The sequence below is a fragment of the Vidua chalybeata genome, chromosome 6 (genome assembly GCF_026979565.1).
Source record: "Vidua chalybeata isolate OUT-0048 chromosome 6, bVidCha1 merged haplotype, whole genome shotgun sequence".
Taxonomy (NCBI): domain Eukaryota; kingdom Metazoa; phylum Chordata; class Aves; order Passeriformes; family Viduidae; genus Vidua; species Vidua chalybeata.
The window spans coordinates 38085642-38100675 of NC_071535.1; the positions used below are offsets into that span (position 1 = coordinate 38085642).

General features: G+C 44.5%; 1 protein-coding gene across 2 annotated transcripts; it reads right to left on the bottom strand.

The window, feature by feature from the left end:
* Positions 1-1939: 1939 nt before the first annotated feature.
* ZFYVE19 (zinc finger FYVE-type containing 19) lies at positions 1940-14140 on the bottom strand. 2 transcript variants are annotated; one of them, XM_053946447.1, is made up of 11 exons: positions 13936-14140; positions 13314-13435; positions 10619-10672; positions 9953-10113; positions 8608-8753; positions 7603-7717; positions 6817-7026; positions 6245-6324; positions 5431-5541; positions 3847-3989; positions 1940-2464 (listed from the first exon to the last, which is right to left on the bottom strand). In XM_053946447.1, exons 1-11 carry the CDS (start codon positions 13987-13989, stop codon positions 2392-2394), a joined length of 1269 nt encoding a protein of 422 aa, XP_053802422.1. In that variant the 5' UTR covers positions 13990-14140; the 3' UTR covers positions 1940-2391. The 2 variants fall into 2 exon arrangements, with proteins under 2 accessions (XP_053802422.1, XP_053802423.1); XM_053946448.1 differs by lacking the exon at positions 13314-13435.
* Between the last annotated feature and the right edge of the window lie 894 nt (positions 14141-15034).

Here is a 15034-nt window from a genome sequence, read left to right on the forward strand (position 1 = left end):
AAGAAACACAGCTAACAGTGCACTGCCCACTTAAAGGTCATGCAGCATTCCTCTTTCACAACACAGATTCAGCTAGCTGTGCTTCCTGCAGACAGCCCATCTGGATACCCCCCTGCCCCTCCTAAATGGAGTTCATTGAGGCAACAGCTACAGTGGGAATGGCTTTTCAGGGGAAAGTGATTGGGCTACTACTAAAATGCCCCATTACATGCAGAAAGTGCAGCAGCCACAAAAATGTCCATTAGTGGTGCAGGGAAAGCAGTAGCTTGCATATGTATGACTTGAAGAGAGTCTTCCATGTATGACTAAGTTCTATTTCAGGTAATGGGTTGGGTACATTACTGGATTCCTTGGGATGGCCCCACAGAAACCAATCTGGGAATCTAAATAAACTGCTTCCGGCTGCAACCTGCTCCATTTCTACTGATGTGAACAGGGCAGGGCTTACAAGACAGAGGCTGCCTAACTGCAAGGGAGCTCAAAGTTTTGTTGTGGCTGATGAAGCATTCAAAAATGTTGCAAGTATCATACCAACTCATACTAAGATATTGAAAAAAACAGCTGCTGTAAATCAAGAAACAAAATTACTACTATCTGCTTGGAGAAGACACAGGCTGAAGCTCAAAGCAGTGGATCAATTTAAGAGAGAAATAAGGATAGTTGCACCTTCCCCTGTATATGTAAAACATGAAGGCTTTAACCTCAGATAGAACTGGGCTGTCTTACTATCAGACTAAATATCCATGTCAAATAGCAATGAAAAAGTGTCACTCCTATGATAACATAAACAAAGAACACCATTTTGCTTTGATTTTTAAGACTGCAAGCTCCTCAGGACTTATTTAAATAACTTACTTAAATTCTGTGTATCACAGGGTTAATTGTGAGCTCTTGCATCAGAACAACTCAAGTAGTTTTCTCATCTACCTGTCTCAAGGAGACAGGCACAGGTGAAGCAAGGGCTGCCAGGAGAAAGAAGATCCTCCACAGAAGTCAGGTGTTGCCACCCCTACCAAAGAAAAGGTTTTGATGGCACTGCTGGATACACTTGCCATTTTTAGTGTGTTAACCTAAAGTATTACTATTCTACATTGTTTGAATCAGGTTTTTGTTGAAGAGTCTGATCCAGCAACACATTAGCAGAAATCCACCTTCAACAGTGGTTTAATTAATTTGCTGTCCTCTGACCAGGGGTGTAGGTAAACACTGTTTCATCACTTCACCTCGGAGGTACTGACCTTAAGCATGGGGGCAAGGCAGACAGCTGGGAGTGGCAGGGTCAAACCAGACAGGCAAGATTCATTGGAAATTCCCTGTCAAGGGCAAATCCTTTATTTTGTTGCAATTGGAATTTGTCAGCCTTAGAGAGCTCTGCCAGAAGTCACATTATTTGGAAACAACTCATCCTGGTGGAATAATAGAGCACGTTTACAGCCAATTTACTTGGGTATTTGAAGCAATTCCGGGTGTTCTGGGCACTGGGAAGTGCCACTTGCATCTGGATTGTCTCCCAGGAGGGATGTAGGCATATGCAACTGAGCTTCTCTCATAACCAGATGAAGAGCATCACAGAGGTAACATCTTTATCCTACCAGAGGATCAAATAATAAACAAAGTCAAATCCTGCTTTCAGACTAATACACAACTCTTTTAGACTAACATGTTGCTCTTACAGATGACATGACCTTGGCACAGCCACTGCAGGCCATGACACTGTATCAGTATCAGATTACCTATTCAAAGGATCCTTCCTTTCATGTCAGTGAGCAACACTGCCCTGTATCTTTTCCAGACATGCCACAGAAACATTTTTGATGACTTCACTATTCTTCATTTCTTTCCCTAAGCCGCTTGATACTAGGACTAACATACCATTATAAGAAAGTAACACGTTGTTAAGGACTATCAGGCATTTTCAGGAGAGACTTTAACCACAGGCCTCTGTAAATAACTTTTATTATGCTTTGCAAGTTCCCATCACACACGTGATCACAATGCAGACATTTTTCTTGGTGCAAAGTGCTTTACTGCCCGTTGAACCAGTGTATAAGGTGTTAGTAAAAGCAGGAAGTTATTTATCAGCCAGTCAATGCTGCCTTAAACACACATCTTTCCTGCTACATTGTTTTACCATCTGTATTTATGGACTTGTATCCACCTCCTCATATCAAGTCCTCATTTATCCCCAAGCATGCACAGCGAACCCTGCACTTCTCAGGTGTATTTGTGAAGACCAAGTCACACACCCTCCAAGCCTCTCTCAAATTACAGCACATCCTTTAACTGTCCAAAACATCATCCGTTTTGGCTGCAAATCCACTTAGATTCTTCCCATCTGGCCGGCTCCTCTGTTTTCCCATTCTTCAGCTCCTTTTCTGCCCATAAGTGTGGTCACTTCTGTTTGCAAGGAAGATGATAGCGGGAGGTGTGGTGGTCCTTCAGGTCAAACTCCTCATGGCCTTCCCTAAGAAGCAAATACAAAGTGCACTCAGAAGTAAATACCCAGGCCAGGAACTCACCCTTAGACACTGCACAAGATATCTCCCAGCAGCCCTTAACTAGAAACTTATCCCAAGGGTTGGCTGTGAGGACCTGACTGGCAGCCATGTGGACTAACTACTTAAGATATTTGCTTGCAACAGAAATTTCTGAGGTGCATTATGGGAAAGTTCATCCTTGTCAGCTGGATTTGAAAATGACAGCAGGTCCTTCTGTTTCTTTCCCTCTTGAAGAGATTCATGTAATTCATGGCTCATTTTCAGCACTGTGTCTGTGATTCCAGGGACATTAGCAACTGTGACAACAGAGAAAATGACAGTCTCCTCGAGAAAACTCTGGAAAATTACTGAAAATTATGTAGTGTATTGGCAGCTGTCTTAACCATGCTCAGGAGCAGGCAGTGTAGAGTAAGACACAAGCCTACATCTGCAGTGTGTGGATGATACACTCACCTGCCAGACTGTTAAATCTGCTGTTACTGATGTTTGCTGTCCGATACTTTTGTTCATATGCCTTGTTTTTAATATTCTAACACTGTCAGTCATATGTTTTCTGAACATTTTCATATGGATTTCCCCCACCGCATTTGCATTTCCCTACAAATACATATGCAGGAAATGAGAGAATATGCACAAAAAGCATCTCTTATTATCCCAACCACATTTTGAGCAACCTGCTGTCACTGATCTGAGAACCCAGCCAACTACCCAATACTTCTGAGGCACAAAAAAAGAAAAGTCACGCAACCTGTTAGAAATTACTTTGTATTCAAATGAATTAACCCTCCAAATCTGAGACATGAAAATTTTGTCAAAAATCAATCTACACATGTTTAAGAACAAAGACTACAGCTGCTGCATGGCCTGACTGGTGAAAAAAGGCTCACACGTACATATTTCAATGAAGAATTTTTTAATATGGTTTAGGATTGCAAAGTCTCAACCTAAGAAAACCCTCAGGAATTCATACTATCTGATCTCCCCCTTTAAGGGAATCCAGCCTAGGTCATCCATCAATGGCATTAACAAGCCATAGGAGTCACTGAACAATGGTCTCATTTATCCCATCCCACGTAATGCAGCATATCAGCTGCTCCAAAGAACACTCAGACAATGTGCCCAAACATGCACTGAAGCATTTCTGCCTAGGACCAGTTTAGTCCCTGAAGCCTGAGACAAATACTGATCTCACAAAGTATTTCTCTAACAACTAGCATTCAGCTCAAATCTGGATTCCTCAGATCTTGCCTCCTACTGCCTGTTTTTCTGTTTAATGAGAAAAACATACAAAAGGGGCCAAGCTTACCTTTGACTCACCTCTCAGACCCAGAGGAATTGCAAGACTCACCAAAAACAGCGCTGACAGTAGAGGTCCCCGTCACAGCCATGGCAGCGCAAAGTGGCATCTTCATTGCAGATGCAGCACCAGGGTAACTCATCCTCATCGCTATCATCTGCCCTTGCAAGAGCTGTGGTGGCTGGAGTGTGGCTCTAATTCACAAAGAAAACAAGAGACAGAGAGTTCAAACCCCAGCACAGACAATAAAGGACCTTAACTGTAACGCATGATGGCCACAGTGACCTGTTCCATAGTCCACAGTTTCCTCTCTGTTGATCCTAAGTCTGTGAGATGAACTTGCCCAGAGTGCAGGGACAAGCTACATATGCATCTAGTTGTTAAATAAAAACCCAAGGTACTTTATAGAATTTGGGTTTAAATCTATGTTGCTTGGAATGCAAACAGGTATTCAGCCTCATTTACTGTCTACATTGATGTACACCCACATTGTGTGTGCTGTGTTAACGGGATAAAGCTCAGATATTCTGGCAGGCACCACAACGATATCATGTGACAGACAATTCCTGCTGCAGAAGCAAGAGATCTAACAGTTTTGCTGAAAGGGGCTATGTGGGAAGGGAAAGGAATGTGGAGGTGAGGACATTGTTTTCTCCCTGTTGTGGGAAGAAAACTGTGGGACAAAGGAAGTGCTTTGCCAAAAGGTCCCTACTATTCATTCATACCTGAGGCTAGGACAAAAAGATCTTCTGAAATCATAATCTAAATATATCCATACAGCCAACTATGGCCTCCTTCTCCCTTACAGAGAACTCTTGTGGAACTGAAAACACACTGAGACATAGTGCCCGGACACTGGCAAAGGCAGCTTCCTGACACAATCTTTTCCTAGCACTATCTTTTGCATCAGTAATCCCAGAAATGCAAGGTGTCATACCTGAGATGGATATTTTTGATAATGTTTACAATTATATAATTTCTTCCACTAGGAGCAGGCCTGACAGGTGCCTGTGAGTCACAGGTGCATTTAATTCTTGTAATATACATTAGAGATTATGTATATATTTCCATGGTAGGCCAGAATCCACTCTGAGCATAGGGTATCCTGCTACTAATTCCTTCCTCTGACATTATATGAGAACACGACCAGTAGAATACTATCTAGAGGTTCTATTCTGCACATGCTGAAAGCACTGGTAAACCTCCCATTTACTCTGCTTCAGATTCTACTGTACTAGATCATGGCCTGCTGATCAACAAGGCCTGCCCTAGCATGGCCTTGTTGATTTATTATACATATATATATATAATTCTCTAATATCCATACTGAGAGGTGTCTACCAACTTCTCTTGGTTTACATGACTCTGTAACATTCAAGACAAAGCCAGCCTGAAAGGAATTGTATTCCAGGGAACAATTCCTTTTATAAGTACAAGGATGATTCACAGCTGAGCTCAGAGCTGGTCAGCCTTGCAGAAGCTGCTTGGCTTGTTAGCTCTGGAGAAACAGGTTGGTTAATTTTTTTTTCTGCATCAAGCCTAGGATACAACAAACTTTTGCTGCAGAACTGTACTCTCCTGTCACCCTGGAACATTCCAGGCAACAGTTCAAGAGATCCTGGTAATTTCACTGACCTTTTGCTTTGCTGGCTTACACAGGTTCTGTTGTGAGGGTCCTGCTTGGGTGGTCTGATCTGGGGGAATGTTGAATCCACTTGCTTCATCCAGGGCTGCTTCCTCTGTGAGCTGGTAACAACACAAAGCAAGAAGTCTCTTGTTTCAAACACAGCTGTGAGCCTCATTCTAGGCCCTACACCTCCTGCACTTGATGCTGTCATGCAGTAACAGGAGATGACAAGTCTGAATGCAGCTGGTGTTACCCAGACAGATGTAAGCTCGCTCTGCACTCGGAACACTGTGTGTCCATTGTGGACAGTCTACAGCAGCAGGGGCCTGCAGCTCACACACTGCTTTGCAGTGCAGCTAGCAGGCCCTCAGCATCATGCTAATCACACATATCTTACATATCAGACAAACTTAAGCTCAGGTCTGCCTGCAAGACAATTCAGAGACATTTTGAGGAGAAATGTAGGCATAAGCTGAGCTACTCAGCACACATCTCATCATCCATGTTCTAAGTGGCTGGAGGAAAATGCAGAACAAGAGAGGAAGTACCAGCAAAGTGTGGTTATACAGGAGACACATGCAGACCACAAGAGACACTAAGCACGAATGAGAAAGACAATGTGACAGACTAGAAGTATTGTTTTCAATTGCCTGTCAAATAGTTGAATGGCCCATGGGAGCTATTATTGGAAAAGCACTAGGAAAGTAAGGAAGGAAACTCTTCTCAGGAACAGAAACACAACCCTTGTACGCTCACCAGGTAACACACACACAAGGCATAACCAAGAAGAAGAAAAACAAGGCCACAGCTGCCACTTCTGACCTGTTTCAGCACTCTGCGAATGGCCTCCTCCTCAGCCACTTCCTCATCACTGTCAGGGAGCTTATAGGTTTCCAGTGTAACTGTGGGAGTAGGAAATGTGAGAATGTAACTCACACCTGCCTCAAGCCTTGTGCACAGTAATGTACCAGAGACAATTCTTTGTGGTGTGAGCTGGCTGTGGCATTCTGGCTCTGACCTTTTAAGGTGCAGGTTCCTCATAAAGGACGTTACTGTTTATTTTTAATACTTGGAAGAGAGATGGAAAAGATCCCCACCAAAACCAGAGTTTTGCTTTTAAAAGTTTTGTTAAGCTCACAGAGCATGCTAGAATTATCCCAAAGAAGGATGCAAGACAAAGCAGTCTGACCTTACAGCTCCAGTCTTTACCCTCAACTTAGATCTTTCATATTGATTTCGTGACAAACCAACCTGTACCACTTTGCAGACAGAACCAAATCTCAGTCTGTTTCTTGCAGAACAGAAGAATTAAATGGATAAACACTAATAAAGAATTTACTCTGTCATAGCAGCTCTATTCCTCTCTTGGCACTGTATTCTCATCTGCTACCCACCTTTCTCTGGGTCCTCGCCTTTGAGTGCTGCCAGTCTCTTGGCAACCTGCAGGATCTTTTCCTGCCTAGTGTTCTCTTCCCACAGCTCAGCAGCAGCTTCTGCCAGAAGTTTATTCTTCTCTTCCTCTAGCTGTTTTAGGTCCAGATTTGCAGGGCAAACACAATCTTCAGTTCCCCGATTGAGATCATTCAAACTGTGGCTATTAACAGCTGCAGACAGACACACAGAACACACTGCTGACTCAGCAGCAATGTTCCTTGGGCACAGAAAACATGACAAAAAGTGCTATGAGAGCAGCTTGCTGCTCTCCATGAAACCTGATAACGAGAGGGAAAGGCATGCCAGTAGGATCTTCACTGTACATGAAGAGAAGAAAATGAGCTGACCTGTGGCCTACAGTGGGTTTACAGAGAAAACAATGCAGCCAGGAAGATAATGGTATGCCAGATTCTGATGCTGATGTTTTGTAACAGTGCACAGGTGCATTAAGAGTAACAACAGCTCCTCCCCAGGGAGGAGTCACTTTAGAGAAACAGAGAATCTGAATAATACAACCCTGACAAGAAGGAACTATCTCCAAGCAAAGACACCGAGACCCAGCATGGAAAGATGACCCACCAAGAGATGGCTGCTCTTGATCACTGCAAGGGATTTTAAGGGGAAGATATGGACAAACTGTGACACTCAGCTCACCTGTAAGTTACATAGCGAGGCACAAACTCCCTTCTCAGCATAGCACATACATTATTAGACACAAACAGGTCATTAGAAGCCAAAACAGATACCTTGAGGCTGAACTTTTGGTCTGTAATGCTCATCAATGGCAACCTCCTCAGACAGCTGAGTTAACAGGTCATCTGTCTGCTGGACCAGACTTCGGGCGTCTGGGGCTTGGTGTACCTAAGAAACCAGGGGAGTGTGGGAAAAGGCAAATGAGAGAAAAGCGGCATACTCAATCAAAGAAGAATTTTGGCAACCAAGATCACTCTAGATGGGAGCAATAACAAAGATACCTCCACTGACATTGAGAATCTCAGTTTACAGTTATGTGGTGTAAGATTTGTAAGGGCTTCATTTTCAGAGGTGCTCAATGTACACAGCTCTAAGAGCAGTCACCCAAACAAGGCAAAGGGGTGCTGAGTGTATAGAAATACATGCTACTGGGTCCCAATTCCAGCTCCACCACCACCTTCAGTGTAAACAAAGTGCCATTCTCAACAGTGCCAGCCAGCAAGCCCCACAGAGACCTATGATAACAGCTGGACATACAGCTGAAAGAACCATAAGGAAATGGTATCCCAGGGGACAAGATCATTCCTATAGGCTTTCAAGGCATATATCCAACAAATTCCTCTGCAAACTCAGACAAATCACGCTGGGCTTCCATTTCTGGAAAAATTAACAGGACTCTGCCCAGCTGATATGCAGTAACTAGAAGATGTAATTAGAAGATAGGGTTGATAAGCCTCCAACACAAACAGCTCTGAAAAACTATAACCACTCATGTACATTAATGAGTTGAGAGTAAAAAAACGTCAGCATCTATCGTTAAAAATAAACACACAAACTACATCTAGCATAAAGGAACAGACTGCATTCAAATTGAAGCAGTGAACAAGTAAAGGCTGGTGATTTGCTTCTGGAGCAATGACACAATCAGGAAACAGAGATTTCTAAAGAAAACTACCTGGACACAAAAAAGCTGAAGAAGGAAGAATATGGCATGCTGTGACACCAGTTACTGTGTCAGCTCAGAATAAATTGCTGACTAAAGAGCTGAGGGAGCTTACAGGTCTGGGAGCTTGGGAAGGAGGATCTCTACCCTGCAGGACAGCCAACCGGTCCTCCATTTCCTGTGTGGATGGAACAGGTCCTCGGCCATCCTCCTTCAGGGCTGCCAGCCTAGCTTCGATCTCAGCCTGAGTAGGGATCGACTCTGCAATTCACAATAACCCAAGGGAGGAGATTATTCTGTTATTGAAAATTAAAAGCTACATGTTTTTTCCCTTAAAATTGTATTTCATTCTGGAATCATACTCTGAACACCTGAGCAAAAACCTCACCCAGCCCTGACGAGAATGAAGGGTCATACTGCAGTGACTCAGAGACTACCCTGATGCTAACTGCTAACCCTTTCTTCCAAGTCCTTGCCTTCTTCATAGTTTATCTCCTAGCCATAACACAAGTATTAGGGTGATGTCATCTGGAAATCAGCTGACTTGGGATTCTAGGGACAGGCAGAGAAATGAGTGTCATTTAGGCACTTTAGTTCCATTGGTCCCACATCTCCTAATGCAATCCCAGACTTATCAGACTGAAACTCTCCCCTGCCACTAACGGACGAGGGGCAATGGCTGCAAGTTATTCCAGGGGAGGTTTAGATTGGATATTAGGAAAAACTGCTTCACAGAAAGGCTTGTCAAGCACTGGAAAAGTGCCCAGGGAAGTGGCTGAGTTACCATCCTTGGAGGTATTCAGAAGATGTGTAGATGTGGCACTTTGGGATATGGTTTAGTGGTGGACTTGGCAGTGCTGGGTTAACAGTTGGACTCGATGATTCTATGATAACCAGGTAACCACTCTGAAGAGTGTTCTTTTCCTTTTAGAGACCACATGTAACATTTAAAATAGTTTATTCTCATGTAAGCACCTCAAAGCAGTCCCAGAACCTGACAGTTGTGGACTGGGATGAAAATCCTTTCCTTCTTTGTGAGACAAGGATGGTCAGAACATAGTCCCACAGAGACTGGAATGCTGCTGCCCAAGACAATGACTCACAGGAAACCTTCTTCAAAATAGTTTGGCCAAAGACTTTCATTTCATTCTACTCCAAGTGGGTTTGACACAGGTTTTTACCCCAAAAATGGAAAATGAGGAAGTGATTTTACAGGTAAGACACTGCTCCAAAACTGAGAAACCCCAAGAACCAAAATGAAACTGGAACATTGGTCTAAAATCATTGTAGAAGTTGACTATTGTGGCAGCAGACCTTGGATGCTCTGTCCTATTTAAAGCCTTCATCCCCTGAATATCACAGCCACTTAAAGCCCAGCACTTCCCTCTCCCTCCAGGATCCTAGTTTCCCAAATAGCAGTGTTCCCACCCAAGGTATTTATGGTGTTCTCTGAAACTCACTTGGTTTCCTTTCCTCCCTGAGCCTCTCCAGTCTCTCTGCAATAGCTCTATCCTCTTTTGAGAGCCCCTGGTATCTGCAGCCTGATCGACCTGGGGGTTTTGCAGCTGCCTTGTGTTGGTCTTTCAGCTGGTTTTGTTTAGCCTCAAAAGCTGCTACACGCCTGTGACAAGGATGGAAATAATACATGTCAATTGAGAACAGGGATTTTAATCCGGAGATAAGAAAACATCCTCTGTGAACCCAACAGGCTATCTGAAGAATGCCAGTGCAGAACAGAAATGGAATCACTCTCTCCAATATCAGCAAAATAAAGTACTCCTAAGAGTAAGGAAAACCTTAGCTCACAAGAACAACACATCTGGCAGCACTTCCCAGCAGACAAGGGACATTTCACCACAAGGTTCCTGTTTCCAAGCCAACTCTGATCAGCCACAGATAACTGCAGGCAGGTGGCTGTTCAGTAGTCTATTCAAAAGAGCATACCCCCCACCACTCCAAACAAACTAACAGCCCAAACAGCAAAACAAAAGCTCCATCCTTAATCTAACTCTGAACAAGCAAATACCCATACCACAAGCCCCACTTTTGTTAGTATCCATAGGGGAAGAGGAGGCCCTAAAAGGCTTGTCTGCAGTAGAAAGAACAGCTTGGCAAGTGCAACTCACTTTTTGTAGTTTTCTGGTGGTGACCATTTTGCTGAACTGCTTTGAGATCCTTCTCTGAAAGACAAAAATGATTTCTCTGAACTCAAGATACTGACAATACTTGACAATACTGACAATCACCTAGTCTCTTATCTCAAGTGGAATCAGTAGGTGTTTCTTGACCTCTTGGTACAGCCCCTTTCATAACCTCATTAATACTGAGAGGAATCAGCTTATGCAAGGGATTAAGACAATATAGCTGCCCAGGACAGTGGGAGCCTTCATCTCTGTCCTTCAGTCCAGTTGTTTTGCATCTGGACAGAATGTGACTTAATATGGTCACCAGTGATCCAAAGGAGGTGGGGCTGAAATACCCTTGCCTCCCACAGCCTGCACCTCCCAGTTCAGAGCAGGTAGAGAGTACTTAGGTAAGACTCCCAGTATAATTAGCTTCCTTGCAGCAGGACACTCTGGAAGGAGCTGGGGCATGCAACAAACACAGAATTATATAACATACAAGTAAAACAAAGTGTTACAGAAGTTATTATATAACATCTTACAAAACACTTGAACACTACACACCTAAAACATGTCTAACTCTTCTACTTTGCTGTGTTCAGGCTGAGAGACTAAACTAGACACTTATGTAAGTTAGTTAGCATATTTTATTCATTCTTAGAAATCACAGCTAAGGCCCATATAGTAATGACTGAACGCAACATTGCTGGAAAGCCTTCCCAAGTTCTAAGGCTTCAATTCTGAAAGTCATTTGCACGAAGAACAACAACACATGCAGCTTACAAAACTGCATGCAGCCTGTGTGTATTACCTGCAGGACAGGATGCCATCCAGAGGGACCTGGACAAGCTCAAGAAAGTGCACCCTTGGGAATCTCATGAGGTTAAACGAGACAAAGTGCAAGGTGCTGCACTTGGGTTAGAGCAACTCCTGGTACCAACACAGGCTGGGGGATGAACAGATCAAGAGCAGCCCTGTCAAAAAGGACCTGGGAGTGCTGTGAATAGGAGGCTGGACGTGACCCAGCAATGTGCGCTCACGGCCCAGAAAGCCAACTGTGTCCTGGGCTGTATCCAGAGCAGCATGGCCAGCAGAGCAAGAGAGGGGATTCTACCCATCTCTTCCTCTCTCATGGGACCCCACCAGCAGTGCTGCATTCAGCTCTGGGGTCCCCAGCTCAGGACAGACATGGACTTGTTGGAGTGTGTCCAGTGGAGGCCACCAAATTGATTAGAAGGATGAAACACATCTCCTACAAGGAAAGGCTGACAGAATTGGGATTATTCAGCCTGGAAAAGAAACAGCTCCAGGGTGACCTAACTGCAGCCTCCAGTACTGAAAGAAACTTCCAGGAAAGATGGAGAAGGACTTTTTAAGAAGAGCATGTAGTGACAGTATACAGGGGAATGTTTAAAACTGAAAGAGCACAGGTTTAGATTAGATACTATAAAAAAATTCTTTACTTGGAAAGTGGTGAAACACTGGAATAGGCTCCCCAGAGAAGCTGTGGATGCCCCATCCCTGGAAGTGTCCAAGGTCAGGTGGGATGGAGCTCTTAGCAACCTGGTCTAATGGAAGGTGTCCCGCCCACAGCACAGGGGATGGAAATAGATGATTTTTAAGGTTTCTTCCAACCCAGACTATTCTATGATTCTATAATCTACCTGCTATCCAGTCAGAGAATATTGTTTTTCTGCTGTAGCTCTCTAGTGCTGATATTAAAATTATGAGACAAAAACACCCAGAGGAAACGTCAAGACAGCTGGCCCTGTTTTCTTAATGGCTTTGAAGTTGTGAAGGGAAATCAGAACATTTCAAAACTGAAAAGACTGAATACTGTCCTTCACTGTTTTCAGAAGCCCATGAAGATGAAGACCTTCACTAATGAGGCTCTTCTCCTTTAGACACCTGCAGAGCCAGAAAATTCCCCCCTTGCTGGTGAAAATTCCTTGCTATAGGAGAAAAGTGTGGAAAAGGAACAAGAGAAATGCAAGAGAAAAAGGAGGACACAGATGAATTGAATTGGTTGACAGAGGAATTCTGGTATACACCTGTGTTCTTGTGTTGCTTGTTCAAGTGTATAATCCTGCTGCTACTGAATTACATGTTTTGGTTTTCAACAGGAAGTCTACTGGTTATGTTTGCAAATAATTTTTAAAGTTTCCATTTAAAAGCAAAAATTTTATAGATTTTAGGCTACAAAACTTCATGTCTTCAGGCCACACATAGCAGAGATCCCTCAACAAGAAGGATTTATGTCATTGTTTGCCCACAGAATTAATAACACTTTGAACATCTTATCATCAGGCTACTCAACTATACACATCTGAGAAGACTGAGAACTGTTAAAGCAGTGTAGATTTCTGGGCAAAAACACACTGTGGCTCAATCTCAGCCCATCTAGTTAAACTGACCACAGGAATTCAGTGTCCATCCATGAAGATTAAAACGGATGCTTTCAAACTACTTTGTCAACCACAGAGAACAGGAACAAATCCTGCTTCCTATTTTAGGACTGCACAGCTCATATAACAACAAGTTCAGAGATGTCCTGTCTTGAAATTCTGGGGTACAGGCAGCATCCATGCACATATGGAAAGCAGAGCTCTCCTGTAGAAATCTGCAACACCACATGGAATGCAAACTGAAGGAAAAAAGCAGCAAACTGTCTTTGGGTGAAGAAACACTCCCGTCTTACCCAGTTAGTTTTCCATAGCACTGCTTGCACACCTTCTGCTGAGTGTTCCCACAGCGGGGAACAACAGCACTGAAGCTCCGGCAGCCCGAGCAGAAGGAGCGTCCGCAGCTCTTGCAGCCACACTGCAGAGACAGGAGAGAGGGGCACGACAGGGCTTCACCACCTCGCCACCACACTGGTGCCCGTGCCGAGGCACACACAAAATAATGCTGGGCTTATGCTGATTTTTTTGTGATAGAACTGTTTCACCAGCTGCTGCTGAAGATATGGAGACTCAAGAACCTTGGAGCACCAGCAGATAACTCCTGCTGGGAGCAGAGTCACCACTTCACCCCATAGTATAGCGAAGTGTATGTGTGTGTGAATTGTCTGAGGTCATGACAGAATCCTTGATTCAATGACTTTTTGGTTTTTTTGGTCGGTAATTTCTCATATTTGAAGACATATCGGAATTAGGCACCACGAGAGCTCAGTAAGCCAGGGCAACAACGCCAGGACGCTGGCCGGGAAGCGTGTCTCGGCGCCGGGCGAAGCAGTTCCCGGTTCCCTTCTCAGAGCCTCGCACGGCGTGGGAGGCACCCGCGGGACCGGCCCGTTCCTGACCCCCCGCAGCCGGACTTGCCTCTTTCTTGAAGACGGAGAACTTGGACGCACACCCATAGCACCGGCTATCCATGGCGCTACCGCCCCAGCCCGCCCTCAGGCACGGCGCTGCACCCCCGCTATCCCGAGCTCCATGGTCTCTCCGGTGCTGTGGCTGCCTCAGGCCCAAGGATCGGCGGCGAGCGGGACTGTCACCTGCCGGGAGCCGGGGACACCACCCTCCCGTCCCCTCAACACAGAGCTGCTGGCGACGCACGGCCCTATGGGAGTTGTAGTCCCTTGCGTCTCTCTTCCCGCCTTCAGGCGCCAGGCGGCTCTCCGCAAATAAACTACACTACCCAGAGCTCCACACGATCACAGTGCCTGGCCGGCTCGGCTACCATCGCCGCGCGATGCATTGTGGTATATGCAGTCTGGTGCCCCTGCCCGCCTCCGCCGGAGGCGCCATGGCCCAGCGCATTAGCTGTTCTTGGGTGTTAATAAGACAAGCACGTGTGTTCTCTAAGGCTGAGAGTGTTGCGTTCAAGCTACTCTGGGTTGTTGTTATTGGTGTTGTCGTTATTGTCATTGTCGTCCTAAACCTGTGGTGAGATCCTGGCTCAGAATAGCAAGAATCAGCTGAACTGCAAAATTCCATTTATCCCCAGCCCATCCTTCTGCCAGTGTTCATCTGCCCGCCCTCAGGAGTTAAATGTCCTGCAGTGTTTGCAGAAAGAGTCACGGAGTGCAAATGAGTCATCCTGTTAACCGCGTGGGTTTGCAGGTACATTGTGCATTCTTTCCAGTTTAATATATAACCCCACGTTGTAAAGACCTACACAATTAAATTAGGAAATGGACTGATTTATTCAAGGAAGTAAAACTCATTAATATCGGAATAAAGCTAATTTTAAAGGGAAAAAATAGAAGGTTCTCTCTCAATCTTTCAATTTTGGCATTCGTTTGCTTGTTGGGGTTTTTGTTTGGTTAGGATTTTTAATGGTAAAAAACACCAGAAAGACAAGTGGAAGCTAAACTTCGTACCTGTCCAGCAATTGTGTTAGAGACCACCCGAACATTCCAGGTATTGTAGACATAGCACAGGGAATCGAGACAAATATAAACTCAAATATAAGGCT